The following is a 27,550-nucleotide window of genomic DNA, read 5'->3' as shown; positions in this document are numbered from 1 at the left end:
GGAAGACAAGAAAAGCAGAACTGGAATCAGCAGACTTTTCTTCCATCTCTCCCGAGGAAGTCTAGTTTGTCTGTTCTAATAATTCTATGCCCTTTTCTACATGAAACTTAGAGCAAGGCTGAAAAAACAACTAGAAAACACGGAGAGAAGCTTTTTAGAATTTCACGTGATTTTCCCAAACCGATGCCAGAAAAGCAGAACTCGGTAGAATGTACTCACCTCGAGGCCTTTGTTCTTTTCTTCCATAAGCTTCGTCACCTGATTGAAAAAGCAGAGTAGACTCGGTATTTAGGCTCCCAACAGGAAAACTTCCCCTTCATTTCCTAAAAGAAACTACATTAATCTGCACAGCTGCAGGCGCGTCTCCAGCTGTTAAAGCCTTTCAGCTTTTCGGAGGGTGAGAATGCTCTGCTAAGGAAGGCTGAAAACTGCTCGGAGCCTGCACAGGTCCAAGAGCCCCTTGATTTTGTCTGTGTTCCAGTCCCGGGCTAAAGAAAGGGCAGAAGAAGCGCAGTTGTTCCTTGCCTCTTCCCTAAGAGGTTCGGCCAGGTGCTGGGCCAGCCCGGGCACTCCGGGGGAAGGCCGGGAGCGGCACTGCAGCCGCGCGCCTCCCCCCCCCCCCCTCCCCTCCTTGGCGAGACCCGCGGCGCCTTTGGACGCGCCCAGCTTACCCCGGGGTCGATCTCCGTCGAATCTGCCGCCGTGGGTCGCTTCCGGGGGGGGAAGGCGGCGGCGCAGCCCCGATAGCATCTCCAGGGCACGGCGGGAGCGAGCGGGGCAGAAGCGGGGGCAGAAGCGGGGGCAGGGGCGGGAGCGGAGCGGGGCGAGAGGGCGGCGCGACGTGCGCGCCATGCGGTCCTCGCGCGCCGCGGCCCCGAGACGGGGGCTGCCGGCGCCGGTGCCTGCCGCCGCCCACGAACCTGCCGCCCGCGCCCGCCCTGTCCCCGCAGCGGGAAGCAGCGCGGCGAGACGGCGCTGCGGGCGCGGGGTGGGGGTCCGGGTCGCGGCGGAAGCCTCTCGCCGCCATCTTTAGTGTGGTCGTTCCGGTCCTGGCGGCGCCATCTTTACTGTGGGCTTGGCGAACTTCCGGGCAGGGGTCGCCATCTTTAGTGTGGTCGTTCCGGTCCTGGCGGCGCCACCTTTGCTATGGGCTTGGCGGACTTCCGTGCCGGGGCCTTGGAAGACTTCCGGTCGCTCACTACTTCCGGTGACCGAGTTTACCCAAATTAGCGTCCCTCCTCGCTAATTTCTGCGCTTTCACCCCAAGAAATCTTCACGTTATTCCCCCCACACACACCCCGGGACAGACGGGAGACCGCGAGTCCCGCCCTGCCGCCGAAACCGGCCCTTAACTCGAGCAGGGAGCGCTGCACCGGCACGAGAGCCACTGCGCATGCGTCGCCGGTCCCTCTCCTGCCTGCCCTTACTTACCACGTGATCGCCGGCGTTTTGCCAACGACTGCGCATGCGCTGTTCAAAATTTTTTCAATGCAGTTCCTGTTTTCCGTCAGCAGGTGGCAGTATTTCATCTCAAATTTATGTGCAATTCCTTTTCTCTGTCACCAGGGGGCACTGTTGCTATGCGATTTTTTACTTATGGCATTTTTTTTGTTGTTTTATAACCGTATTTGTTCGTGTAGTTCTTTTGGGAAATCGGATAATTGGCTTGTGATTGCTGGTGGTTTGAAAATTTACTTGTGTAATTAGGCTCTTCTCCTGGTTTTAATTCTCTAGGCTCTTCTCCTAAGAGAATTAAAATCAGGAGAAGAGCCTAAAAAAAAAATGAAAATCAGGGGAAGAGCCTAAAAAAAATGAAAATCAGGAGAAGAGTCTAAAAATATAAAAATCAGGAGGAGAGCCCAAGAGAATTAAAATCAGGAGAAGAACCTAAGAGAATTAAAATCAAGAGAAGAGCCTAAAAAAATTACAATCAGGAGAAGAGCCTAAAAAAATTAAAAACAGGAGAGGAGCCTGAAAAAATTAAAATCAAGACACGGGACTAATACAATAAAAATCAGGAGAGGAGCCTAAAAAAATTAAAATCAGAAGAGGAGCCTGAAAAAATTAAAATCAGGACAGGGGACTAATACAATAACAATCAGGAGAGGGGACTAAAAAAATTAAAATCAGGATAGGGGACTAAAAAAATTAAAATCAGGAGAGGAGTCTAAAAAATTAAAATGAGGAGAAGAGCCTAAAAAAATTAAAATCAGGAGAGGAGCCTGAAGGAATTACAATCAGGAGAGACCCAGAACTCACCCAAGTCTCCCCAAAAAACTACCAGAAACTGATTCAAATCTCCCCAAAAATGACCCAGAACTCACCCAAATCTCCCCAAAAAGTGACACAAAAACTGATCCAATTCACTCCAAAAATTGATCCAGAACTGACACAAAACTGGCCCAAATCACCTCAAAAACTAACTCCAAATTGGCCCAAAACCTGACCTAAAAATGCAAAAAACCCCCCCCAAAACTGACCCAAAATGATACAAAATCAGCCCCAAATATGACCAGAAACTGACCCCAAAATCCCAAAACACTGATACCAAGACTCACCCAAATCTCCCCAAAAAAATGACCCAAAAGTCAGCCCAATCACCCCAAAAAATGACCAGAAACTGACCCAAAATTACCACAAAAATAAACCCAAAACTCACCCAAATCATCCCGAAAAATGACCAGAAACTGACCCAAATCTCCCCCAAAAATGACCAGAAACTCACTAAAAATAACCCCCAAAAATGATCAGAAACTGACACAAATCTCCCCAACAAATGACCCAAACTTTATTTCTTTTCTTAGCAACAAATCCCTTCCTTTGCTCCCCTCTGGCCCTGCCCACACGGCCCCAGTTCAGCTCTCAGTGAGTTCTTGCTTCTGGGCAGCGACTCCTCTGCCTCTTGCTGGGGCGGCAGCAGCTCCTGTGCCGGCAGGGAGAGGGACCCCGAGCCAGGAGAGGGACCCCAGAACCAGGAGAGGGACCCCAGAACCAGGAGAGGGACCCCAGAACCAGGAGAGGGACCCCAGAGCCATTACAGGGACCCCAGAGCCATTATAGGGACCCCAGAGCCACGATAGAAACCCCAGAGTCCCTACAGAGACCCCAGAGCCATTATAGGGACCCCAGAGCCCTCCAGAGCCCCTATAGAGACCCCAGAGCCCCTATAGAGACCCCAGAGCCATTACAGGGACCCCAGAGCCATTACAGGGACCCCAGAGCCCTCCAGAGCCCCTTGCTGGGTCACAGCCCCTCTTCTCCCGTCCAAACCCACCTTTCTGGCTGCAGCTGCTTTTCTTCTCTGGCTCCCCCTTCCTTCCCCAGGGAGCTTTGCCTTGTTCTTTGGCCAGGCTCCAGCTGCAGCTCAAGGGCAAAGCTGCAACTACAATTCCCCCTTCGGGTTTTTCACCTGAAAAACAAAGGCTTGGGCCAAACTCTGACCAGTCACTCGCTGAACACGAGACATCAAACAGGGCACACAGAATAAAATGCATCCAACTCTAAATCATGTTACAATGACTGTCCACCCCAATCCAGCACTGACATTAAAAACCTTCAAGCAATCAAAAAGGCCTCCAAACATCCCTTAGATAGAGAAAAGCACACCAGGAACGAATGCAAAAAGAAAAATTCCAAACAATGCTCAATTAAATAACCATGGACTGATATAAAACATGTTTAGTTAACTTAAACCACTTCTTCCCATTATTCTCCATCAGAAATTACCCTTATTTAAGTTCTCCTTTTAACACTTCATTAAAACTGACTTATTAGGAAATGGTTTGAACCAAACTTCATAACTTGATGACTCCAGGGTTTGTGCTCCTTGACTTTGGCCTGAAGGGGTTTGGAACACAGGCTTTGTTCTGGAGAGCTTTTCCCCAATCTACAAACCCTTCTGCAAATGGGACTCCCTTCCCTCAGGGTTCGGTGGCCTCTGGTTTTCCTGAAGGCTGGGGGGGATCTGGGAGCCAAATCCCAAGGGATCCAGCCCAGCTCTGCACACACACACACACACATTTCCAGCTGGTCACAGTCTCACGGGGGCCACCACCACTCAGCACATTTGCACACAAACAGCCCTCTGAGTTCCTGGCACTGGGTCTGATGGACTAAGAAATGATCAGTCTGGTGGTTTGCCCTCAGAGGAGTAAGATCCAATGATGCATTTCTATTTTCATGACAATATAACCTGGAAAACACAAACATATTTCTGCTTCATGTGCAATTTAAAATTCAAAGACACAGAAACATTCCTAGAGTTCAAGTCCCCAGGTTTGGTTCCAAATGTCACTCGGTCCCCCTGGGACAAGAACAGTGGCACACACGGACTCAACAGCCCTGCACAAGCCCAGGAGTGGGGGGGAAATATCCTTGAGAGCACTGCTGCATTTCAAAAAGAAGTCAGTCACATCAACTCTGTAACAAATAAAAAAGAGAAGCCAAAATAAATAACTGTAGACAGGGTATCAAGTACCTTGAGAATACCAATAAGAAAAAACTAAGAATAAAGGCATCTATTTGAAGTACAAAGAGTTTGGGAGACACCATTTGTTTGCCACAAAGCCTTTATTTTGTTGGCTCTTCTATAGTTAGAACCCAAACCTTACCCTCCCACAAAAAGCAGAAAACCTCTTCAGAGAGTTAGGAGATGGAGTCAGTTTGGATTAACGGGAAGAACATCTCTGGAGACAAAATAAAGCAGAGAAAATAACCCCATCCTCAACAACAGAGCTGCCTCCCCACTGCCTGCCCCTGGACACTTGCTCTGGGGGTGACAGAGCCTGAAGTCTCCTGCCTAGTCCTGGGCAATACTTCCTGGGGACCACAGCACCACTGAGTTCCTAAAAATATCACAGGTTGGGCAGGTGCTTGGATTTTGTCTGGATTAACTCCCCTTCTTCCTTTCCAGGTGTTGCCCTACTCATTGTAATGGTGCTTGTACTCCCTGAGCCATTCCCTCCCCCATCCAACCATCCCTTGTGCCCTCTCTGGCAAGGACAGTGGGTCCAGGTGTTCTGCCACGCTCCCAGGGCACAGGGGGGGGACTGTGGAGCCACCCTCGAGGGGGGAAACGTGCCCTGCCTGCCCTGCCCAGGGAAAGGGAACTGCCCCAGTGCTCCCCAGCACAAGGCACCCTTGGAAATATCCACTGCAATGGGACACTCAGGGACAGCAACAAGCACTGCACGAGGCTGCTCTGGCACAGGGCCAATTTTAGCCTCAGCTTTTCTCTGGACCACTTCACTTTGTTTGCCACCTCATCCTGCAGTCAGAACTTGCTGTCCTTGCAACCTTTCAGGGTGACCAAAAATGAGAGAGGCCTCTGCTCCAGCACCCACAAGGGCCTGATCCATCTGACAGGATCCATTTTTCCAGGGAATTCAAAGCTCCACCTGAGGACTAGGGTCTTTTCTCACCCATCCCTGTGCTGCAGCTTGGCCTCCATCTCACTGTGCTTTCAGTTCCCTCCATGGTTGAACACTGGCAGCCCTGGCCCTGGGCGGAGCTCGGCATCCTGATCCCATCCCTCCTGGCCCCCGGAACCGCTGACTCAGCAATGGGGGGCCCTCCATTGCCAAGGGCACGGGCCCGTCGGGGCTCACGGGGGGAGCAGGAGGGCGAAGGCTCCAGCCCTGCTGCTACAACCTTCCACCACTACAGCCAACAGAGGAGCCTCTCCAGCCCTGCCTCCCAAGGCATCCTCAACAAACCCAGCCCAGCTCCACAGGACAAACTGCTCCCTGTCTGCCCAGGCCAGTCTAATCCCAGAGGCTCCCAGGGTCATGCAAAACAACTGCCCAGGAGATCAGAGACCCCAGTCCATCTCTTCCTAGCACAGGTTTGGGTTAGTTTGGCAAACAGACCAACTGAGGAATTCCCCAATGTTTTCCCAGTTTGACCCCTGTCACACCAATCACCTTAACACTGCCAGTCCATAATTCTCCCTCTCTTGGGTTAAGGACTGAGCAAGTTGGACCTGTGTCTGAGCAGGACATGTGCAAACCAAATGCTGGGGACTGGAACACACACCTGGCACTCCTGCAGCTCTCACAGTCACATTCCAGAGAAAACAGCCAATTGCACCCTCACTGCTCATTTCTTAATCCCAATCCCACACTTGTTTGGCACTTGGAGCACCGCTTTTAGAACCCAATTACAGCCCATTAGAGAGCTCCCTGTCTAGCAGGGACAGGGACCCCTGGGATACTCTCAGCAATGCCTGAATCCATGGCAGGGACCTTGCTTTGAGCTCCCCAGGGCCGGGCACCCCGAGGATCTCCCCGAATAATCCTTTCGGTGCGCGCTGGAGTCCTCGGGGTGCCCCAACCCGGGGGGCACCAACAGCACTGTCCCTCCAGGGGGCCAATTTGGTCCTAAACTGCAGGGGGATCTTGCCTGTGTCCCAGACTGGTCCGGAGATCTGAGGCCCTTCCCGAGAAAATCTCGGTGCCGGCGTGAAGGGCCAGAGATCCCTTGGAGCCACGGGAGAGCAGGCACAGAGTCCCTCCTGGGGGGCAATTTGCCTGCCTGAAAACAGCTCTTCAAAGGAGCCTCTAAGACTCAGCTGGTGACTTTTAGAAGCCAGGCATTCCTTGCTTACAACACCCTGCCATGATCCCAGCCCCACGGGGGTCCTGGCAATCCGCTCCCAAAGGGCACACGGAGGGGTCTCCACTGCAGCTGATGGGAGGGGTCAGCATTACAGGAGGGCTCATTTTCCTTCCCTGCATTCCTGTTCCACATTCAGGACATTTCCCAACACTTATCACCATACACAACTACCCTTAGAAGGTTTCCAAGGGGCTTCACCGAGGGCCTTCCCAGGTCTGCTCTGTCTGGAGCCCTCCAAGTCCTCAGTGCCTGCCTGAGGAACCTCAACACAACTCACCTGCTTACACAGCAACTTGGTGCTGCTTGCCTGCTGCCTCACTTCCCTTCTTCCTTCTTTCTTCACCTCCCTTGCTTGGTCCCTTTCAATCCCTGGGCTCAGCTCTGTGCACTTTCCAGGCTCCATCCCACTGCAAAAAGGATTAGCCCTTGTTACATCTCAACACTCAGAGAGCATTCCCCCTTTTTTCTTAACACTGGGCCATCAGGCCAGGGTCTCATTATTTAAAGCACAGTTTGACTCCTCAGTGACAACAACAGCTACAGCCCTGAATCCTAACACAGGCTGAGACACAAACACGGATGGGAACTCTTAAGGATCCACTTTGTCCTGCTCACCAATCAAAAGGAGCTTTCTGAACTCAAGAATAACAGACCCCAGGTCCTTTTTCTGCAACTTTACCTGCTATAAATGTGACCCACAAGACCTGCAAAGGCCCTTCCCACTTCACCTGCAGGGCTGGCAGTGCCACCACTGGACACGGCCCCAGTGGCTGGGTAGGAACAGAGGGGCTGGGGTGTCCAATCCATCGGCCCAGGCGGCACCAGGAGTTCCTGCAGTTCCTGAGGGGAGAGCCTCAAGCCAACAAAGGATTAGGAAGAATATTTTAAACTTTAATGTGTCTATCTCCTGGAATATGGGGACTTTGATAAGTCCTACTGGTGCAACAAGGACACACTCAAGGCTATCTATTAAAAGGATCTACCAGCACTCAAAAGCTATCACTGTCCTTCTGTCAGGGGGAACGCAGCAAACTCTCTTTGCCAGGAGCCTCCAGGAGGACTTCCAGCTTTTGGGGCTCCCTTTTAACCATTTTTCCCATAACTGGAGCTGGGACTATCACCTGCCCTACAGGGGGAACAGCCCACAAAGTTCACCATCAGGGATGCCATTAACTGAAAGTCCCTTCTCAGGGGGGTCACTGCACACCTTGGCCTTTGTTTGCCCTCCCCACCAAAGATGCTTCCAACAGTTCTGACACATCTGGCAGACCCAGAGCTCTCCTCAGGGAATGCTTCAGCTGCTTAAAGGTTGCCCTTGCACCATCTATTCAAAAAGTCGCCATAACAGTCTTACCACACATCCCGAGGGAGCAATGCAGAGTCCAGCCCGTCCCACCATTCCCAGCAAGGCAGTTCATGGGCTGTCTGGGGCTCAGGGAGGAGTCACGGGGCTTCTCTTCTTCCTGCCTGCTTGCCCCATTTTCTCCTGCAAAAGCAAAGCTTTCTTGGCTTTCCTTGCTCAAGGAGATGCAAAGGCCATCTTTTAAATCCAATACTGGAAACTCCTCCAGGTTGTCATTCAAGGTGCTTCTCTCAGGTCCTGCACTAATCAATCATCTTGTCCACTGGTTTTCTTGGCAGGTTCTTGCATTCACGTCCTACAAGCAAACCAGGAGGAGCCAATTTAGCTGTTCCTGCAACCAATCCAGTCTGGCATTCTGATTTTAAAGGATACTGGGTTGGCCTTACCCATAGAGATCCCACATCAGGGGTAATACCTACAGGTTCTGCCCTCTTCCACTCTCCTGCAGTTCCACTGGCCCACACCACAGGAACAACTGCAGCTGCCACTTCAGTCAGGGCCTTGCTGCTGACAGGAGTTATTCCCTGCACAACAAGAGCTGCTGCTTGGACACATTTAGTTTCAGCAATTACAGTGTCAAGAGCCCCAGTTTTCAATTCCATTTCTGCCTCAACTTTTCCAGCCCATCACTTCCTAGCAGAGGTTTGGGTGAGTTTGGCAAAAACACAAACTGAGGAATTCCCCAATGTTTTCCCAGTTTGACCCCTGTCACACCAATCACCTTAACACTGCCAGTCCATAATTCTCATTCTGCTGTGTTCAGGACTGAGGAAATTGTACTTGTGTCTGACCAGGACATGTGCAAACCAAATGCTGGGGACTGGAACACACACCTGGCACTCCTGCAGCTCTCACAGTCACATTCCAGAGAAAACAGCCAATTGCACCCTCACTGCTCATTTCTTAATCCCAATCCCACACTTGTTTGGCACTTGGAGCACCGCTTTTAGAACCCAATTACAGCCCATTAGAGAGCTCCCTGTCTAGCAGGGACAGGGACCCCTGGGATACTCTCAGCAATGCCTGAATCCATGGCAGGGACCTTGCTTTGAGCTCCCCAGGGCCGGGCACCCCGAGGATCTCCCCGAATAATCCTTTCGGTGCGCGCTGGAGTCCTCGGGGTGCCCCAACCCGGGGGGCACCAACAGCACTGTCCCTCCAGGGGGCCAATTTGGTCCCAAAATGCAGGGGGATCTTGCCTGTGTCCCAGACTGGTCCGGGGATCTGAGGCCCTTCCCGAGAAAATCTCGGTGCCGGCGTGAAGGGCCAGAGATCCCTTGGAGCCACGGGAGAGCAGGCACAGAGTCCCTCCTGGGGGGCAATTTGCCTGCCTGAAAACAGCTCTTCAAAGGAGCCTCTAAGACTCAGCTGGTGACTTTTAGAAGCCAGGCATTCCTATACACTGTGAGATATTTTAAGGCTTATCTGACTGAAAAGCATAAAGCTTTTATCATGGACACCTGACCTCCCACAGACAGCTCCTTTCCCCTTTCAGTACAAAATTATTTTCATGGAATCACTCAATAGGAAGTGCCCAGGAACCCCAGACTGTGCTTTCCAGAACAGAAAATAAACAGAAGAACGGAGTTTTGCACAAGTGTAACATACTCCAGAACAGACCTGACTTTAGTTTTACCCTTTGTGTTCAAATATTCCATAGAAAAGCTCCAGCAGGAGAGCTGGTACATTCCCAAGAGTATCCTGGAAGTCCCTTTCACGAGGGCTGGAGGAAAATCGCAGTTGTATGAGTCCCTTGTGCCTGCAGATGCCTGGGGATCCTCTCCATCCACCTCGTGCTCTCCCAACAGCAGAAAGGGTGCTGAGACAGGAGGAAGGAAACCTTTAGCATAAAGCTGGGGAGGAATATAAAGCTTCCTTTCCTGGGGAGCTTTGCGAAGTCTGCAACGAGAAAGGGAAAATTTGCATCTCCTTTGGTACACGTGTCAACAGAGACTGAGACTTTTTGCCTTTTTCAGACAACCGTGCCCCTTTTGGCTCCCTGGCAGCTCCAATGGCACCAGAACCCCCCTTCCTGCACACCCACGGCTGTCACACACAGGCACCCACACACTTTTGCACCAGCCCACACGTGGCCAACATCTTCCCACCCTAGACATCCCAAGGTCAGTAGTTTTGCTAGAGAGCACAGCAACCCCCCTGTCCTCACAAACTGCCTCCCTGCAAAAAAGGAATCGTTTTCCTGGACATTTCTCCCACAGTCAAGGTCTTTTCAAACTGCTGTCGTGCCACCAAACCTGCTCAGGGTCCCTCCCAGCTTCTGCCTGTCCTTGCATTTAAAGGCATAGGCACATTCTATCTTCCAACAGCAAACCCAGCTCCTCACGGGCAGTAGAAGCCCTGCTCTTACCTGGACAGACTGCCGGGCTCGGCACAGCTGTGGCTCATGGAGCAGCTTCCCAAGGCCGTTCTCTCTCCCAGCAGGAAGCACAACTCGCCTCCACACCAGGGGAAACCACGAGCGAGGCTGCAAATGGACACAGAACGAGCAAAAAGCATTAACGCAGCACCAAAAAACCAAGTTAAAGCAGTCTTTGCCTCATAACCCTGCACGGGGAAAGGGTTTGGGATCCCAAAGCAAACCCTCAGACACCCAGAGAGCACAGGACCCACAGCCATGCCACGGCTCCCCCCGGGGGCACCCGGCAGGTAAGGGGCTTACCCGGGCCCCGCCGCCCAGCACAAGGCGCCCCTAAACGCCCCCGGCTGCCCCGGTGCACAAACCCAGCGGCCAAGGCGCTCTCCCCTCCGCAGCCCGGGCAGCAGCGGGGCCGCACCCTCAGCCCCCACACACAACCGCCCCCACCTGCCCCGCCGGCCCTTTATACCGCGGGCCGGCAGCGCTGCCCAATCAGCACTCGAGCGCCTCCGCCCAATCCCAGCCCGCCTGGCCCTGCGGCCCCGCCCCGCCCGCTCAGCCCGGCCCCGGCCCTCGGCGCGGCCCCGGCCCCCGTTCCCTCCGCGCGGCTCCCGCCGCAGCCCCGGCGGGCTGAAAGCCCAGAGCCAACGGGAACTCCAGCCAGCTGCAGGCAGATGTTACTCTGTCCCAGTTTGCCAGGGGTGGGCACGAAGGGGCCCTTCCCCGTTCGGAAGTGGAAGTTGTCCCCTGTGCACAGCCCGCTCTGATCCTCGGCCTCGTGGGAGCCAATTCCCTTGTCCCAGCCCACTTCCTGCAGAGAAGAAAGGGAAAGATTGCACAGAAGGGAGACATTCTTCCCTGGGAGGGTGGGGAGGTGGCCTGGCACAGAGAAGTTGTGGCTGCCCCATCCCTGCAAGTGGCCAAGGCCAGGCTGGAGGTCTATTAGAAGGTGTCCCTGCCTGTGGCAGGGGGTGGAAGGAGATGATCCCTGAGATCCTTTCCAACCCAAACCACTCCAGGATCCCAGGATGATTCCATGCTCTCTCTCTGCATTTCTTTGGCATCATTTCCTCTCAAAAACAACATCTGCGATTTAGTTGATTGCTAAAGCCATCATTTTAAAATCATCTCAGGAATCCAAAGGGACTGGAAAACACTTCATTAAAACTGACTTATTAGGAAATGGTTTGAACCAAGAGAATTAAAATCAGGACAAGAGCCTTAAAAAAATTAAATTTAGGAGAAGAGCCTTCAAAAAATTAAAATCAGGACAAGAGCCTTCAAAAAATTAAAATCAGGACAAGAGCCTTAAAAAAATTAAAATGAGGACAAGAGCCCAAGAGAATTAAAATCAGGAGAAATTCACGTTATTCCCCCCACACACACCCCGGGACAGACGGGAGGCCGCGAGTCCCGCCCTGCCGCCGGAACCGGCCCTTAACTCGAGCAGGGAGTGCTGCACCGGCACGAGAGCCACTGCGCATGCGTCGCCGGTCCCTCTCCTGCCTGCCCTTACTTACCACGTGATCGCCGGCGTCTTGCCAACGACTGCGCATGCGCCCCCCCCACCCCACCCCCCCCACCCCGCCGCCCGACCGCCCGGCTTCGCTTTCTTACTGCGGCTCCCCCTCCACTTTTCCGGCTCCCTGGGGTTCCCTCACCCACATTTCGGGGTCCCCTTCTCACATTTTAGGGGTGATGACCCCGCAATTTACGGTTCGGGGGGGGGGAGGAGAGGAAACGGGGTGCCCAAGAAGGGGTTTCTTTTTTTTTTTTCTCTCTTTTATTTCATTTTCATTTTATTTCCTTTTTAGTTTTTTTGCCTTTTTTTTTAAATTTTCTTTTTTATATTTCCTTCTTTACTTCGTTTATTTTTTATTCTCTTTATTTTTCATTTTCTCTCCCAGTGCTCCCCAGTAACACCCAGTGCTCCCCAACAACCCTCAGTAACACCCAGTGCTCCCCAGTACACCCCAGTAACACCCAGTGCTCCTCAACAACCCCCAGTAACACCCAGTGCTCCCCAAAAATTGACCCAAAACCGACCCAAATCACCCCAAAAGCTGACCCAAAACTGACCCCAAAACCTGACCCCAATCATCCCAAAAGCTGACCCAAAACTGACCCCAATCATCCCAAAAGCTGACCCAAAACTGACCCCAATCATCCCAAAAGCTGACCCAAAACTGACCCCAATCATCCCAAAAGCTGACCCAAAACTGACCCCAATCATCCCAAAAGCTGACCCAAATCACCCCAAACAATGACCCCAAACTGACCCCAAAAACTGACCCAAATCATCCCCAAAACTGACCCAAAACTCTGCATTTCTTTGGCATCATTTCCTCTCAAAAACAACATCTGCGATTTAGTTGATTGCTAAAGCCATCATTTTAAAATCATCTCAGGAATCCAAAGGGACTGGAAAACACACAGAAATCATTCCTGCACCCACCAAAGCATTAGGAATTGGAACCCGATTCCCTCATCTCTCTCCTTGTTCTTCTTGGCTGGAAAACCTGATGATCCCCACTGGCTGTTTTTAGGCTGCTTTTCTTCCACAGCTCCTTTCCTCCCGGCTGAAACCTCCTGGCATCTTCAGGCCTTATCTGGAGGGAAGCCCCTCTGAAGTATTTCCTCTCGTGGCAATTCTGTGGGATGAAGAAGTAAACAAAGCACATCAAGAGCTCCTTCTACCCCCTTCCCTCGCAAACACCCTCCCAGCTTGTCCTTGGCAGCTCCATCCCCCCGGCAGCCGCACCCGACGCTTCGGCTCCGCTGGGAAAGGGACAGCAAGTGCAGAAGCAAGTTCAGGTCTGGGCAGGGGCTCCCTGGGGAACGGCACTTCAGTGCTTTAGTCCGTGGCCTTTCCTGCTGCCCTCCCTCCTGGAGGCAGAGGATGACCCGTCCCTTGTTTCTCCCACGCTGGCAGACCCAGGTCCTGCTCCTTTGGCCCCACTTTTCTTGGCAGACCCGGCATCATTTCCCAGGGTCCCCAGGAAACTTCTGCACTTGACCCACTGCTAAGTGCAGAGCACAGGGCGAGGGAAGGACAAATTTCTCGGCACCCACCCCCTGGAATTTCCCTCCTCCGCAGCACGCTCCCGTTCCCGCTGTCTCTGGAGGTGCCCGCACGAGTCCTCCTTCTCCCAGCACCTCAGAGAATGTCCTTTTCACCCAGGTCCTGCTTACCGTCGTCCAACAAAACACGCTGACAACATTTTTCACGATGCCAGTGGAGAGCTATCAGAGCACACTGCACAGGGAAGCTGAGCCTGCCCCATCCCTGCAAGTGTTCCAGGCCAGGCTGGACGGGACTCGCAGCAACCGGGGACAGTGGAAGGTGTCCCTGCCCACGCAAGACAGGCTGGCCTTTGAAGGTCCCCTTCAAACCAAATCGCTCTGGCATTCCCCTCCAAAATCACTCCCAAAGAGACACAGCAACCAAAGCAGAGGGACTGCACTCCCAGCTTTTCTTACCTGCAGGCACACACAGCACAGCACGCTGGACATAAAAGCCACAGGGTTAGTCCTGCCAGAGGCGTCCGGCACACCCACGGCGACCGAAGGGAAAGAGGCAGCCTGGGAACACGGAGTAAAAGACACCTTAATTAGGACTACACTGAGCCATAGCCAGGTCATTCCCACAGACAGCTTCACCGTCCAGTCGTCCAAAAAGCACTCACCGAGGCCTCAGGTAGGATGGTTCCTGACGCTGACCAGGTGAATACCTCCCTGGAAGCCCGCTCTGCTCCTGCCAGGCACTGGGGCTCACCCAGAGGGGCTTTGCCAAGCATCCAAGGGAAATTAAAATTACAGCCTGGGCAAAGGCGCTTCCCCAGGACCGCTCCTGGCCAAGGCCACCGGTCCGTGCAAGTCAGACCACTGACCACCCAGGGCTGGGGATTTTCAGGGGCACGCTTCCAGCTTTTATTCTCCAGAAACTCCAGTTCTTCCTGGCACCGCTTGCCAGAAAGTCTTCCCCTGTTGGAAGAGGTCACTTAGTCTTTCGAGGGGCCAGATTGCCAAAGCCCGGCCAGTCCGTTCCCACGAGGAAAGGTAGCTTTGTCTTGTACAAGATACTGGGGGGGAGACACAAAAGTTTAATTTAAAAGAACTGCCTAGAATAGAAAGCAATTCAAACATAAGTCAGACAAGACTCGTGCAAAACTGAATTACATTGGACTTCAAAGGAGAATTCTTTCCCTCTGCACCTCAGAGAACCCCAATTTTCACCCAGGTCCCGCTTACCATTGTCACACAAAACGTGCTGACAAAATTTTTCAGGATGCCAGTGGAGAGATATCAGAGCACACTGCACAGGGAAGCTGAGCCTGCCCCATCCCTGCAAGTGTTCCAGGCCAGGCTGGACGGGACTCGCAGCAACCGGGGACAGTGGAAGGTGTCCCTGCCCACGCAAGACAGGCTGGCCTTTGAAGGTCCCCTTCAAACCAAATCGCTCTGGCATTCCCCTCCAAAATCACTCCCAAAGAGACACAGCAACCAAAGCAGAGGGACTGCACTCCCAGCTTTTCTTACCTGCAGGCACACACAGCACAGCACGCTGGACATAAAAGCCACAGGGTTAGTCCTGCCAGAGGCGTCCGGCACACCCACGGCGACCGAAGGGAAAGAGGCAGCCTGGGAACACGGAGTAAAAGACACCTTAATTAGGACTACACTGAGCCATAGCCAGGTCATTCCCACAGACAGCTTCACCGTCCAGTCGTCCAAAAAGCACTCACCGAGGCCTCAGGTAGGATGGTTCCTGACGCTGACCAGGTGAATACCTCCCTGGAAGCCCGCTCTGCTCCTGCCAGGCACTGGGGCTCACCCAGAGGGGCTTTGCCAAGCATCCAAGGGAAATTAAAATTACAGCCTGGGCAAAGGCGCTTCCCGCAGGACCGCTCCTGGCCAAGGCCACCGGTCCGTGCAAGTCAGACCACTGACCACCCAGGGCTGGGGATTTTCAGGGGCACGCTTCCAGCTTTTATTCTCCAGAAACTCCAGTTCTTCCTGGCACCGCTTGCCAGAAAGTCTTCCCCTGTTGGAAGAGGTCACTTAGTCTTTCGAGGGGCCAGATTGCCAAAGCCCGGCCAGTCCGTTCCCACGAGGAAAGGTAGCTTTGTCTTGTACAAGATACTGGGGGGGAGACACAAAAGTTTAATTTAAAAGAACTGCCTAGAATAGAAAGCAATTCAAACATAAGTCAGACAAGACTCGTGCAAAACTGAATTACACTGGACTTCAAAGGAGAATTCTTTCCCTCTGCACCTCAGAGAACCCCAATTTTCACCCAGGTCCCGCTTACCATTGTCACACAAAACGTGCTGACAAAATTTTTCAGGATGCCAGTGGAGAGATATCAGAGCACACTGCACAGGGAAGCTGAGCCTGCCCCATCCCTGCAAGTGTTCCAGGCCAGGCTGGACGGGACTCGCAGCAACCGGGGACAGTGGAAGGTGTCCCTGCCCACGGAAGACAGGCTGGCCTTTGAAGGTCCCCTTCAAACCAAATCGCTCTGGGATTCCCCTCCAAAATCACTCCCAAAGAGACACAGCAACCAAAGCAGAGGGACTGCACTCCCAGCTTTTCTTACCTGCAGGCACACACAGCACAGCACGCTGGACATAAAAGCCACAGGGTTAGTCCTGCCAGAGGCGTCCGGCACACCCACGGCGACCGAAGGGAAAGAGGCAGCCTGGGAACACGGAGTAAAAGACACCTTAATTAGGACTACACTGAGCCATAGCCAGGTCATTCCCACAGACAGCTTCACCGTCCAGTCACACAAAAAGCACTGACCTCCCAGGGCCTCAGTTAGGATGGCTCCTGACGCTGACACCTCCGTTTGCCCCGGGGGGTCAAGAATAACATGCCTGGGAAGAAGTCACCCCCAACAACAAAAAGGGAAAATTAGTGAAGCACGGGGTCCTCTTCTGACTAGATTGCCACCAGCATTCCAGAGCAGATGACACGACTGTTCTGTTACAGACGAGAAAAGCCTGTTCTCCCAAACAAACAGCGAGGAGATTTATGGGCACGCCTGAAAATTTCCTGTGAGGAACTTTTTGTAACTAAGGAGCAGGTGCTGTCTTGAGTTGAAGGCATCAATTTGACAGACACTTAGGACAGCAAACTCTTCAGCAGAGCAATTAACTGCAGCCTATTTGAACAGCAGGGGAGAGAAAACGACAGTCGAAGGGAAGACAAGAAAAGCAGAACTGGAATCAGCAGACTTTTCTTCCATCTCTCCCGAGGAAGTCTAGTTTGTCTGTTCTAATAATTCTATGCCCTTTTCTACATGAAACTTAGAGCAAGGCTGAAAAAACAACTAGAAAACACGGAGAGAAGCTTTTTAGAATTTCACGTGATTTTCCCAAACCGATGCCAGAAAAGCAGAACTCGGTAGAATGTACTCACCTCGAGGCCTTTGTTCTTTTCTTCCATAAGCTTCGTCACCTGATTGAAAAAGCAGAGTAGACTCGGTATTTAGGCTCCCAACAGGAAAACTTCCCCTTCATTTCCTAAAAGAAACTACATTAATCTGCACAGCTGCAGGCGCGTCTCCAGCTGTTAAAGCCTTTCAGCTTTTCGGAGGGTGAGAATGCTCTGCTAAGGAAGGCTGAAAACTGCTCGGAGCCTGCACAGGTCCAAGAGCCCCTTGATTTTGTCTGTGTTCCAGTCCCGGGCTAAAGAAAGGGCAGAAGAAGCGCAGTTGTTCCTTGCCTCTTCCCTAAGAGGTTCGGCCAGGTGCTGGGCCAGCCCGGGCACTCCGGGGGAAGGCCGGCAGTGCCCAAGCAGCGCCGCTTTGCCAGGGGCGTCGCTTGCAAGAGCGCCGCCGAGCGCCGGGCCCTGCCTCACAGTCGCCGCCTGGCGGACACGGCCGGGAGCGGCACTGCAGCCGCGCGCCTCCCCCCCTCCCCTCCCCTCCTTGGCGAGACCCGCGGCGCCTTTGGACGCGCCCAGCTTACCCCGGGGTCGATCTCCGTCGAATCTGCCGCCGTGGGTCGCTTCCGGGGGGGGAAGGCGGCGGCGCAGCCCCGATAGCATCTCCAGGGCACGGCGGGAGCGAGCGGGGCAGAAGCGGGGGCAGAAGCGGGGGCAGGGGCGGGAGCGGAGCGGGGCGAGAGGGCGGCGCGACGTGCGCGCCATGCGGTCCTCGCGCGCCGCGGCCCCGAGACGGGGGCTGCCGGCGCCGGTGCCTGCCGCCGCCCACGAACCTGCCGCCCGCGCCCGCCCTGTCCCCGCAGCGGGAAGCAGCGCGGCGAGACGGCGCTGCGGGCGCGGGGTGGGGGTCCGGGTCGCGGCGGAAGCCTCTCGCCGCCATCTTTAGTGTGGTCGTTCCGGTCCTGGCGGCGCCATCTTTACTGTGGGCTTGGCGAACTTCCGGGCAGGGGTCGCCATCTTTAGTGTGGTCGTTCCGGTCCTGGCGGCGCCATCTTTGCTATGGGCTTGGCGGACTTCCGGGCCGGGGCCTTGGAGGACTTCCGGTCGCTCACTACTTCCGGTGACCGAGTTTACCCAAATTAGCGTCCCTCCTCGCTAATTTCTGCGCTTTCACCCCAAGAAATCTTCACGTTATTCCCCCCACACACACCCCGGGACAGACGGGAGACCGCGAGTCCCGCCCTGCCGCCGAAACCGGCCCTTAACTCGAGCAGGGAGCGCTGCACCGGCACGAGAGCCACTGCGCATGCGTCGCCGGTCCCTCTCCTGCCTGCCCTTACTTACCACGTGATCGCCGGCGTTTTGCCAACGACTGCGCATGCGCTGTTCAAAATTTTTTCAATGCAGTTCCTGTTTTCCGTCAGCAGGTGGCAGTATTTCATCTCAAATTTATGTGCAATTCCTTTTCTCTGTCACCAGGGGGCACTGTTGCTATGCGATTTTTTACTTATGGCATTTTTTTTGTTGTTTTATAACCGTATTTGTTCGTGTAGTTCTTTTGGGAAATCGGATAATTGGCTTGTGATTGCTGGTGGTTTGAAAATTTACTTGTGTAATTAGGCTCTTCTCCTGGTTTTAATTCTCTAGGCTCTTCTCCTAAGAGAATTAAAATCAGGAGAAGAGCCTAAAAAAAAAATGAAAATCAGGGGAAGAGCCTAAAAAAAATGAAAATCAGGAGAAGAGTCTAAAAATATAAAAATCAGGAGGAGAGCCCAAGAGAATTAAAATCAGGAGAAGAACCTAAGAGAATTAAAATCAAGAGAAGAGCCTAAAAAAATTACAATCAGGAGAAGAGCCTAAAAAAATTAAAAACAGGAGAGGAGCCTGAAAAAATTAAAATCAAGACACGGGACTAATACAATAAAAATCAGGAGAGGAGCCTAAAAAAATTAAAATCAGAAGAGGAGCCTGAAAAAATTAAAATCAGGACAGGGGACTAATACAATAACAATCAGGAGAGGGGACTAAAAAAATTAAAATCAGGATAGGGGACTAAAAAAATTAAAATCAGGAGAGGAGTCTAAAAAATTAAAATGAGGAGAAGAGCCTAAAAAAATTAAAATCAGGAGAGGAGCCTGAAGGAATTACAATCAGGAGAGACCCAGAACTCACCCAAGTCTCCCCAAAAAACTACCAGAAACTGATTCAAATCTCCCCAAAAATGACCCAGAACTCACCCAAATCTCCCCAAAAAGTGACACAAAAACTGATCCAATTCACTCCAAAAATTGATCCAGAACTGACACAAAACTGGCCCAAATCACCTCAAAAACTAACTCCAAATTGGCCCAAAACCTGACCTAAAAATGCAAAAAACCCCCCCCAAAACTGACCCAAAATGATACAAAATCAGCCCCAAATATGACCAGAAACTGACCCCAAAATCCCAAAACACTGATACCAAGACTCACCCAAATCTCCCCAAAAAAATGACCCAAAAGTCAGCCCAATCACCCCAAAAAATGACCAGAAACTGACCCAAAATTACCACAAAAATAAACCCAAAACTCACCCAAATCATCCCGAAAAATGACCAGAAACTGACCCAAATCTCCCCCAAAAATGACCAGAAACTCACTAAAAATAACCCCCAAAAATGATCAGAAACTGACACAAATCTCCCCAACAAATGACCCAAACTTTATTTCTTTTCTTAGCAACAAATCCCTTCCTTTGCTCCCCTCTGGCCCTGCCCACACGGCCCCAGTTCAGCTCTCAGTGAGTTCTTGCTTCTGGGCAGCGACTCCTCTGCCTCTTGCTGGGGCGGCAGCAGCTCCTGTGCCGGCAGGGAGAGGGACCCCGAGCCAGGAGAGGGACCCCAGAACCAGGAGAGGGACCCCAGAACCAGGAGAGGGACCCCAGAACCAGGAGAGGGACCCCAGAGCCATTACAGGGACCCCAGAGCCATTATAGGGACCCCAGAGCCACGATAGAAACCCCAGAGTCCCTACAGAGACCCCAGAGCCATTATAGGGACCCCAGAGCCCTCCAGAGCCCCTATAGAGACCCCAGAGCCCCTATAGAGACCCCAGAGCCATTACAGGGACCCCAGAGCCATTACAGGGACCCCAGAGCCCTCCAGAGCCCCTTGCTGGGTCACAGCCCCTCTTCTCCCGTCCAAACCCACCTTTCTGGCTGCAGCTGCTTTTCTTCTCTGGCTCCCCCTTCCTTCCCCAGGGAGCTTTGCCTTGTTCTTTGGCCAGGCTCCAGCTGCAGCTCAAGGGCAAAGCTGCAACTACAATTCCCCCTTCGGGTTTTTCACCTGAAAAACAAAGGCTTGGGCCAAACTCTGACCAGTCACTCGCTGAACACGAGACATCAAACAGGGCACACAGAATAAAATGCATCGAACTCTAAATCATGTTACAATGACTGTCCACCCCAATCCAGCACTGACATTAAAAACCTTCAAGCAATCAAAAAGGCCTCCAAACATCCCTTAGATAGAGAAAAGCACACCAGGAACGAATGCAAAAAGAAAAATTCCAAACAATGCTCAATTAAATAACCATGGACTGATATAAAACATGTTTAGTTAACTTAAACCACTTCTTCCCATTATTCTCCATCAGAAATTACCCTTATTTAAGTTCTCCTTTTAACACTTCATTAAAACTGACTTATTAGGAAATGGTTTGAACCAAACTTCATAACTTGATGACTCCAGGGTTTGTGCTCCTTGACTTTGGCCTGAAGGGGTTTGGAACACAGGCTTTGTTCTGGAGAGCTTTTCCCCAATCTACAAACCCTTCTGCAAATGGGACTCCCTTCCCTCAGGGTTCGGTGGCCTCTGGTTTTCCTGAAGGCTGGGGGGGATCTGGGAGCCAAATCCCAAGGGATCCAGCCCAGCTCTGCACACACACACACACACATTTCCAGCTGGTCACAGTCTCACGGGGGCCACCACCACTCAGCACATTTGCACACAAACAGCCCTCTGAGTTCCTGGCACTGGGTCTGATGGACTAAGAAATGATCAGTCTGGTGGTTTGCCCTCAGAGGAGTAAGATCCAATGATGCATTTCTATTTTCATGACAATATAACCTGGAAAACACAAACATATTTCTGCTTCATGTGCAATTTAAAATTCAAAGACACAGAAACATTCCTAGAGTTCAAGTCCCCAGGTTTGGTTCCAAATGTCACTCGGTCCCCCTGGGACAAGAACAGTGGCACACACGGACTCAACAGCCCTGCACAAGCCCAGGAGTGGGGGGGAAATATCCTTGAGAGCACTGCTGCATTTCAAAAAGAAGTCAGTCACATCAACTCTGTAACAAATAAAAAAGAGAAGCCAAAATAAATAACTGTAGACAGGGTATCAAGTACCTTGAGAATACCAATAAGAAAAAACTAAGAATAAAGGCATCTATTTGAAGTACAAAGAGTTTGGGAGACACCATTTGTTTGCCACAAAGCCTTTATTTTGTTGGCTCTTCTATAGTTAGAACCCAAACCTTACCCTCCCACAAAAAGCAGAAAACCTCTTCAGAGAGTTAGGAGATGGAGTCAGTTTGGATTAACGGGAAGAACATCTCTGGAGACAAAATAAAGCAGAGAAAATAACCCCATCCTCAACAACAGAGCTGCCTCCCCACTGCCTGCCCCTGGACACTTGCTCTGGGGGTGACAGAGCCTGAAGTCTCCTGCCTAGTCCTGGGCAATACTTCCTGGGGACCACAGCACCACTGAGTTCCTAAAAATATCACAGGTTGGGCAGGTGCTTGGATTTTGTCTGGATTAACTCCCCTTCTTCCTTTCCAGGTGTTGCCCTACTCATTGTAATGGTGCTTGTACTCCCTGAGCCATTCCCTCCCCCATCCAACCATCCCTTGTGCCCTCTCTGGCAAGGACAGTGGGTCCAGGTGTTCTGCCACGCTCCCAGGGCACAGGGGGGGGACTGTGGAGCCACCCTCGAGGGGGGAAACGTGCCCTGCCTGCCCTGCCCAGGGAAAGGGAACTGCCCCAGTGCTCCCCAGCACAAGGCACCCTTGGAAATATCCACTGCAATGGGACACTCAGGGACAGCAACAAGCACTGCACGAGGCTGCTCTGGCACAGGGCCAATTTTAGCCTCAGCTTTTCTCTGGACCACTTCACTTTGTTTGCCACCTCATCCTGCAGTCAGAACTTGCTGTCCTTGCAACCTTTCAGGGTGACCAAAAATGAGAGAGGCCTCTGCTCCAGCACCCACAAGGGCCTGATCCATCTGACAGGATCCATTTTTCCAGGGAATTCAAAGCTCCACCTGAGGACTAGGGTCTTTTCTCACCCATCCCTGTGCTGCAGCTTGGCCTCCATCTCACTGTGCTTTCAGTTCCCTCCATGGTTGAACACTGGCAGCCCTGGCCCTGGGCGGAGCTCGGCATCCTGATCCCATCCCTCCTGGCCCCCGGAACCGCTGACTCAGCAATGGGGGGCCCTCCATTGCCAAGGGCACGGGCCCGTCGGGGCTCACGGGGGGAGCAGGAGGGCGAAGGCTCCAGCCCTGCTGCTACAACCTTCCACCACTACAGCCAACAGAGGAGCCTCTCCAGCCCTGCCTCCCAAGGCATCCTCAACAAACCCAGCCCAGCTCCACAGGACAAACTGCTCCCTGTCTGCCCAGGCCAGTCTAATCCCAGAGGCTCCCAGGGTCATGCAAAACAACTGCCCAGGAGATCAGAGACCCCAGTCCATCTCTTCCTAGCACAGGTTTGGGTTAGTTTGGCAAACAGACCAACTGAGGAATTCCCCAATGTTTTCCCAGTTTGACCCCTGTCACACCAATCACCTTAACACTGCCAGTCCATAATTCTCCCTCTCTTGGGTTAAGGACTGAGCAAGTTGGACCTGTGTCTGAGCAGGACATGTGCAAACCAAATGCTGGGGACTGGAACACACACCTGGCACTCCTGCAGCTCTCACAGTCACATTCCAGAGAAAACAGCCAATTGCACCCTCACTGCTCATTTCTTAATCCCAATCCCACACTTGTTTGGCACTTGGAGCACCGCTTTTAGAACCCAATTACAGCCCATTAGAGAGCTCCCTGTCTAGCAGGGACAGGGACCCCTGGGATACTCTCAGCAATGCCTGAATCCATGGCAGGGACCTTGCTTTGAGCTCCCCAGGGCCGGGCACCCCGAGGATCTCCCCGAATAATCCTTTCGGTGCGCGCTGGAGTCCTCGGGGTGCCCCAACCCGGGGGGCACCAACAGCACTGTCCCTCCAGGGGGCCAATTTGGTCCTAAACTGCAGGGGGATCTTGCCTGTGTCCCAGACTGGTCCGGAGATCTGAGGCCCTTCCCGAGAAAATCTCGGTGCCGGCGTGAAGGGCCAGAGATCCCTTGGAGCCACGGGAGAGCAGGCACAGAGTCCCTCCTGGGGGGCAATTTGCCTGCCTGAAAACAGCTCTTCAAAGGAGCCTCTAAGACTCAGCTGGTGACTTTTAGAAGCCAGGCATTCCTATACACTGTGAGATATTTTAAGGCTTATCTGACTGAAAAGCATAAAGCTTTTATCATGGACACCTGACCTCCCACAGACAGCTCCTTTCCCCTTTCAGTACAAAATTATTTTCATGGAATCACTCAATAGGAAGTGCCCAGGAACCCCAGACTGTGCTTTCCAGAACAGAAAATAAACAGAAGAACGGAGTTTTGCACAAGTGTAACATACTCCAGAACAGACCTGACTTTAGTTTTACCCTTTGTGTTCAAATATTCCATAGAAAAGCTCCAGCAGGAGAGCTGGTACATTCCCAAGAGTATCCTGGAAGTCCCTTTCACGAGGGCTGGAGGAAAATCGCAGTTGTATGAGTCCCTTGTGCCTGCAGATGCCTGGGGATCCTCTCCATCCACCTCGTGCTCTCCCAACAGCAGAAAGGGTGCTGAGACAGGAGGAAGGAAACCTTTAGCATAAAGCTGGGGAGGAATATAAAGCTTCCTTTCCTGGGGAGCTTTGCGAAGTCTGCAACGAGAAAGGGAAAATTTGCATCTCCTTTGGTACACGTGTCAACAGAGACTGAGACTTTTTGCCTTTTTCAGACAACCGTGCCCCTTTTGGCTCCCTGGCAGCTCCAATGGCACCAGAACCCCCCTTCCTGCACACCCACGGCTGTCACACACAGGCACCCACACACTTTTGCACCAGCCCACACGTGGCCAACATCTTCCCACCCTAGACATCCCAAGGTCAGTAGTTTTGCTAGAGAGCACAGCAACCCCCCTGTCCTCACAAACTGCCTCCCTGCAAAAAAGGAATCGTTTTCCTGGACATTTCTCCCACAGTCAAGGTCTTTTCAAACTGCTGTCGTGCCACCAAACCTGCTCAGGGTCCCTCCCAGCTTCTGCCTGTCCTTGCATTTAAAGGCATAGGCACATTCTATCTTCCAACAGCAAACCCAGCTCCTCACGGGCAGTAGAAGCCCTGCTCTTACCTGGACAGACTGCCGGGCTCGGCACAGCTGTGGCTCATGGAGCAGCTTCCCAAGGCCGTTCTCTCTCCCAGCAGGAAGCACAACTCGCCTCCACACCAGGGGAAACCACGAGCGAGGCTGCAAATGGACACAGAACGAGCAAAAAGCATTAACGCAGCACCAAAAAACCAAGTTAAAGCAGTCTTTGCCTCATAACCCTGCACGGGGAAAGGGTTTGGGATCCCAAAGCAAACCCTCAGACACCCAGAGAGCACAGGACCCACAGCCATGCCACGGCTCCCCCCGGGGGCACCCGGCAGGTAAGGGGCTTACCCGGGCCCCGCCGCCCAGCACAAGGCGCCCCTAAACGCCCCCGGCTGCCCCGGTGCACAAACCCAGCGGCCAAGGCGCTCTCCCCTCCGCAGCCCGGGCAGCAGCGGGGCCACACCCTCAGCCCCCACACACAACCGCCCCCACCTGCCCCGCCGGCCCTTTATACCGCGGGCCGGCAGCGCTGCCCAATCAGCACTCGAGCGCCTCCGCCCAATCCCAGCCCGCCTGGCCCTGCGGCCCCGCCCCGCCCGCTCAGCCCGGCCCCGGCCCTCGGCGCGGCCCCGGCCCCCGTTCCCTCCGCGCGGCTCCCGCCGCAGCCCCGGCGGGCTGAAAGCCCAGAGCCAACGGGAACTCCAGCCAGCTGCAGGCAGATGTTACTCTGTCCCAGTTTGCCAGGGGTGGGCACGAAGGGGCCCTTCCCCGTTCGGAAGTGGAAGTTGTCCCCTGTGCACAGCCCGCTCTGATCCTCGGCCTCGTGGGAGCCAATTCCCTTGTCCCAGCCCACTTCCTGCAGAGAAGAAAGGGAAAGATTGCACAGAAGGGAGACATTCTTCCCTGGGAGGGTGGGGAGGTGGCCTGGCACAGAGAAGTTGTGGCTGCCCCATCCCTGCAAGTGGCCAAGGCCAGGCTGGAGGTCTATTAGAAGGTGTCCCTGCCTGTGGCAGGGGGTGGAAGGAGATGATCCCTGAGATCCTTTCCAACCCAAACCACTCCAGGATCCCAGGATGATTCCATGCTCTCTCTCTGCATTTCTTTGGCATCATTTCCTCTCAAAAACAACATCTGCGATTTAGTTGATTGCTAAAGCCATCATTTTAAAATCATCTCAGGAATCCAAAGGGACTGGAAAACACTTCATTAAAACTGACTTATTAGGAAATGGTTTGAACCAAGAGAATTAAAATCAGGACAAGAGCCTTAAAAAAATTAAATTTAGGAGAAGAGCCTTCAAAAAATTAAAATCAGGACAAGAGCCTTCAAAAAATTAAAATCAGGACAAGAGCCTTAAAAAAATTAAAATGAGGACAAGAGCCCAAGAGAATTAAAATCAGGAGAAATTCACGTTATTCCCCCCACACACACCCCGGGACAGACGGGAGGCCGCGAGTCCCGCCCTGCCGCCGGAACCGGCCCTTAACTCGAGCAGGGAGTGCTGCACCGGCACGAGAGCCACTGCGCATGCGTCGCCGGTCCCTCTCCTGCCTGCCCTTACTTACCACGTGATCGCCGGCGTCTTGCCAACGACTGCGCATGCGCCCCCCCCACCCCACCCCCCCACCCCGCCGCCCGACCGCCCGGCTTCGCTTTCTTACTGCGGCTCCCCCTCCACTTTTCCGGCTCCCTGGGGTTCCCTCACCCACATTTCGGGGTCCCCTTCTCACATTTTAGGGGTGATGACCCCGCAATTTACGGTTCGGGGGGGGGGAGGAGAGGAAACGGGGTGCCCAAGAAGGGGTTTCTTTTTTTTTTTTCTCTCTTTTATTTCATTTTCATTTTATTTCCTTTTTAGTTTTTTTGCCTTTTTTTTTAAATTTTCTTTTTTATATTTCCTTCTTTACTTCGTTTATTTTTTATTCTCTTTATTTTTCATTTTCTCTCCCAGTGCTCCCCAGTAACACCCAGTGCTCCCCAACAACCCTCAGTAACACCCAGTGCTCCCCAGTACACCCCAGTAACACCCAGTGCTCCTCAACAACCCCCAGTAACACCCAGTGCTCCCCAAAAATTGACCCAAAACCGACCCAAATCACCCCAAAAGCTGACCCAAAACTGACCCCAAAACCTGACCCCAATCATCCCAAAAGCTGACCCAAAACTGACCCCAATCATCCCAAAAGCTGACCCAAAACTGACCCCAATCATCCCAAAAGCTGACCCAAAACTGACCCCAATCATCCCAAAAGCTGACCCAAATCACCCCAAACAATGACCCCAAACTGACCCCAAAAACTGACCCAAATCATCCCCAAAACTGACCCAAAACTCTGCATTTCTTTGGCATCATTTCCTCTCAAAAACAACATCTGCGATTTAGTTGATTGCTAAAGCCATCATTTTAAAATCATCTCAGGAATCCAAAGGGACTGGAAAACACACAGAAATCATTCCTGCACCCACCAAAGCATTAGGAATTGGAACCCGATTCCCTCATCTCTCTCCTTGTTCTTCTTGGCTGGAAAACCTGATGATCCCCACTGGCTGTTTTTAGGCTGCTTTTCTTCCACAGCTCCTTTCCTCCCGGCTGAAACCTCCTGGCATCTTCAGGCCTTATCTGGAGGGAAGCCCCTCTGAAGTATTTCCTCTCGTGGCAATTCTGTGGGATGAAGAAGTAAACAAAGCACATCAAGAGCTCCTTCTACCCCCTTCCCTCGCAAACACCCTCCCAGCTTGTCCTTGGCAGCTCCATCCCCCCGGCAGCCGCACCCGACGCTTCGGCTCCGCTGGGAAAGGGACAGCAAGTGCAGAAGCAAGTTCAGGTCTGGGCAGGGGCTCCCTGGGGAACGGCACTTCAGTGCTTTAGTCCGTGGCCGTTCCTGCTGCCCTCCCTCCTGGAGGCAGAGGATGACCCGTCCCTTGTTTCTCCCACGCTGGCAGACCCAGGTCCTGCTCCTTTGGCCCCACTTTTCTTGGCAGACCCGGCATCATTTCCCAGGGTCCCCAGGAAACTTCTGCACTTGACCCACTGCTAAGTGCAGAGCACAGGGCGAGGGAAGGACAAATTTCTCGGCACCCACCCCCTGGAATTTCCCTCCTCCGCAGCACGCTCCCGTTCCCGCTGTCTCTGGAGGTGCCCGCACGAGTCCTCCTTCTCCCAGCACCTCAGAGAATGTCCTTTTCACCCAGGTCCTGCTTACCGTCGTCCAACAAAACACGCTGACAACATTTTTCACGATGCCAGTGGAGAGCTATCAGAGCACACTGCACAGGGAAGCTGAGCCTGCCCCATCCCTGCAAGTGTTCCAGGCCAGGCTGGACGGGACTCGCAGCAACCGGGGACAGTGGAAGGTGTCC

General features: G+C 52.9%; 2 protein-coding genes and 1 long non-coding RNA gene across 7 annotated transcripts in view; all 3 read right to left on the bottom strand.

The window, feature by feature from the left end:
• Positions 1–2,035: 2,035 nt before the first annotated feature.
• On the bottom strand, positions 2,036–8,387 carry LOC127478815 (uncharacterized). The gene is made up of 3 exons (XR_007907364.1): positions 7,970–8,387; positions 2,682–4,419; positions 2,036–2,423 (listed from the first exon to the last, which is right to left on the bottom strand). It is a non-coding gene; the product is annotated as an uncharacterized LOC127478815 (long non-coding RNA).
• A 4,420-nt stretch (positions 8,388–12,807) lies between these two features.
• Positions 12,808–27,550, bottom strand: part of LOC127478808 (uncharacterized) — a 44,600-nt gene continuing 29,857 nt past the window's right edge. For 4 of the 5 annotated variants that reach the window (XR_007907361.1, XM_051804981.1, XM_051804982.1 and 1 more), the window contains one exon: positions 26,654–26,852. Coding sequence is in view for 3 of the 5 variants with exons in the window: in XM_051804981.1 (XP_051660941.1) it covers positions 26,664–26,852 (189 nt within the window). In the remaining 2 variants the exon portion in view is untranslated. Of the gene's footprint in view, positions 13,007–26,653; positions 26,853–27,550 lie in introns of those variants that run through there. The other variant, XR_007907362.1, reaches the window with a different exon arrangement.
• On the bottom strand, positions 16,219–18,609 carry LOC127478812 (basic proline-rich protein-like). The gene is made up of 2 exons (XM_051804985.1): positions 17,330–18,609; positions 16,219–16,817 (listed from the first exon to the last, which is right to left on the bottom strand). Exons 1-2 carry the CDS (start codon positions 17,683–17,685, stop codon positions 16,814–16,816), a joined length of 360 nt encoding a protein of 119 aa, XP_051660945.1. The 5' UTR covers positions 17,686–18,609; the 3' UTR covers positions 16,219–16,813.

This window comes from Manacus candei, unplaced genomic scaffold (genome assembly GCF_025592945.1).
Source record: "Manacus candei isolate 608988 ecotype Guabito, Panama unplaced genomic scaffold, ASM2559294v1 h1tg000062l, whole genome shotgun sequence".
Classification (NCBI taxonomy): Eukaryota; Metazoa; Chordata; class Aves; order Passeriformes; family Pipridae; genus Manacus; species Manacus candei.
Note: the sequence above shows the minus strand (reverse complement) of the source record. Positions and strands in the feature narration are given on the sequence as shown.

Coding starts and splice junctions, on each gene's coding strand:
- LOC127478812 (XM_051804985.1), bottom strand. CDS start 17,685: ATGGCGGCGAGAGGCTTCCGCCGCGACCCGGACCCCCACCCCGCGCCC.